Source organism: Tribolium madens, unplaced genomic scaffold (genome assembly GCF_015345945.1).
Source record: "Tribolium madens isolate multiple individuals breed KSU strain unplaced genomic scaffold, Tmad_KSU_1.1 Scaffold_20;HRSCAF=117;Tcas5.2_LG4, whole genome shotgun sequence".
NCBI lineage: Eukaryota > Metazoa > Arthropoda > Insecta > Coleoptera > Tenebrionidae > Tribolium > Tribolium madens.
In genome coordinates this window covers 683,903-686,127 of record NW_025400985.1, presented here as the reverse complement: position 1 = coordinate 686,127, position 2,225 = coordinate 683,903, and the positions used below count along the sequence as shown (strand labels likewise).

Below are 2,225 nucleotides of genomic sequence, written 5' to 3'. Positions count from 1 at the left end.
CAAAAATTTACGAAAGTAAACCAAAAATGGTATTATTGTTGCTTTTATAAAAATTTGACGTTTGAATTTGACACTCAAGGTTGCCAAACTAAATCTGACACCAACAATATTGCCAACTTAATTTCAAAGTCGCAGACGACTTGACCAAAAATTGACTTGAGTGATTCTAGAGGTAAAGATGCGATTTTGAACCGGTTGCAAGAAGCCGGAATTGAGGACCCCACCGATTACATCTCTTTCTACGGTTTGCGCAACCACTCAACTTTGAATTGTGAGCCAATCACTGAGCTGATTTACGTCCACTCGAAATTGATGATAGTCGATGATAAAACGGTGGTTTGCGGCTCGGCTAACATCAACGATCGCTCTCTAATCGGTAAAAGAGACTCGGAAATTGCCGTTTTGATCGAAGATGAGGCCTTTGACGATGGTGTCATGAATGGGAAGAAGTTCCCATGTGGGAAATTCGCCGGGAGTTTACGCAAATATTTATTTAAGGAACATTTGGGTTTGTTGGGGAAAGAAAACGAAATGATCGATTTTGATATCACCGATCCGATTTCGGATTTTTTCTACAAAGAAATTTGGCACAAAACGGCCAGTTTGAATACAGAGTTTTACGAAAAAGTCTTCCACTGTATTCCAACAGACAAGGTTAGAAATTTCGCCGATTTGAAGAAAAACCAAGAGGAGAAGCCCCTGTATATTAATGAGATTTCACGAGCTGAAAAAATGTTGGAGAGTATTCAGGTAAAAAGATATATCCTTTTGCATATCGAACGCACTCGGTTGCGCCTCGTGCAATTAATTTCGAAAATGACCGTTTTATGATTTTTAGGGCCACCTCGTACTATTGCCTTTGCATTTCCTGTGTCAGGAAAGTTTGACTCCTGCCGCTAGTTCAGTAGAAGGGATGATGCCCACGTCTTTGTGGACCTAAATACTATATTTTTACTGCAATTTTATTGTTTAAGATGCCGTCCGTTGAAAACACAGGTGCTACATACATTTTTTTTCTACATTCCCCCAAGTGCTTTAATACAAAAATCGTTGTTGTGTCCCTTTATTTATTACAGTATTATACATTTTTGGTACACATTTACAGTGTCTGTCTACTAATTAAATTATTTATCTAAATGTTGTTTTATTTGTTCCCTTAAAGCATCAAATATTTGAATGCGAAATAGAGTGGCGTAACGGACACGACTCAGTGCGCATCCCACTTAATTCTTATTCACAAAAAGAAAACAATTTCAGTTTTGAAGCAAGAAAATACAGGGTGTTCCAGAGAAAATTTCAAGTAAGATAAATCAGGAACATGAAAAAAATGTCAAAATTTTTGACATTTGACATTTTTTATGTCTATTTAATGATATTGATGACCTTGTATACAGGTGTCCCACCTTATAGCTTGTACCTTCTTCGCGGTAGTAAAAAAAATATTTCTAGATGTCGTAGTTTTTGTGTAATAAATTTTCAAAAACTCCATGTTTTCGTCAAAAAAACCGTCATATTTTTAAAACTAAGCAAAATCGACCAATAAAAGTTTATTGTGATAAAAATCTACATCCAAAAACGCTAAGAAACTTATGGTGTTTCAGTTAAAAAAAAACAAGTTTGTGTTGTAACTTATTTTTGAGACACGCTGTATAGTTGAAAATAATTTTAGGCGATAGACTAGATTAGTATCTATAAATGTCCTATATTTTTTTTAAATTTTATCATTTAAAGGTCACTAATGGACTTTTTCAACTCGCTGGGACACTCTGTATATTCGAAAAAAAGCAAAAAAACATCATTTTGAATTAATTTGCTGGTTTTTTACTTGTTTTGACAAAAATGAAATGAAATGAACAAAAAATCCAAAATAAAATCAATTTCGATCCAATTTTGTTATTTTTTGGACTTATTTTAGCTGAAACTTAGCTCAAAAATTTGGTTAAACAGTTAAAAAATGCATATTTTAAAACAGATTTGGTGATTTTTCGGTTTGCTTCAGCAAAAAAGTGTGTTTTTGGATGAAAATCGTGTTTAAACATTTAAAAAAATACATATAAATATTATTTTTGGAAAAATTTGTTAATTTCTCGATTTGTTTCGATAAAATTTCACTCAAAAACAAGTTGAATCGAGCAAAACAGTTTTGGTTTAACAGTTTTCAGCTTGTTAGAGCAAAATTTTGTGAAAACCAATGCGTTTCTGGGTGAAAACTGTTCGAAAAAGGC

The 2,225-nt window shown here is 33.3% G+C and overlaps 1 protein-coding gene across 3 annotated transcripts in view; it reads left to right on the top strand.

Annotated features, from left to right (window-relative positions):
• The window catches only part of LOC123004610 (phospholipase D1), a 113,086-nt gene extending 111,949 nt beyond the window's left edge, over nt 1-1,137 (top strand). For all 3 annotated transcript variants that reach the window (XM_044397938.1, XM_044397939.1, XM_044397937.1), the window contains exons 9-10: nt 171-750; nt 839-1,137. In XM_044397938.1, the coding sequence (XP_044253873.1) occupies nt 171-750; nt 839-940 (682 nt within the window). In that variant the 3' untranslated portion in view covers nt 941-1,137. The remainder of the gene's footprint in view (nt 1-170; nt 751-838) is intronic.
• Nucleotides 1,138-2,225: the final 1,088 nt, after the last annotated feature.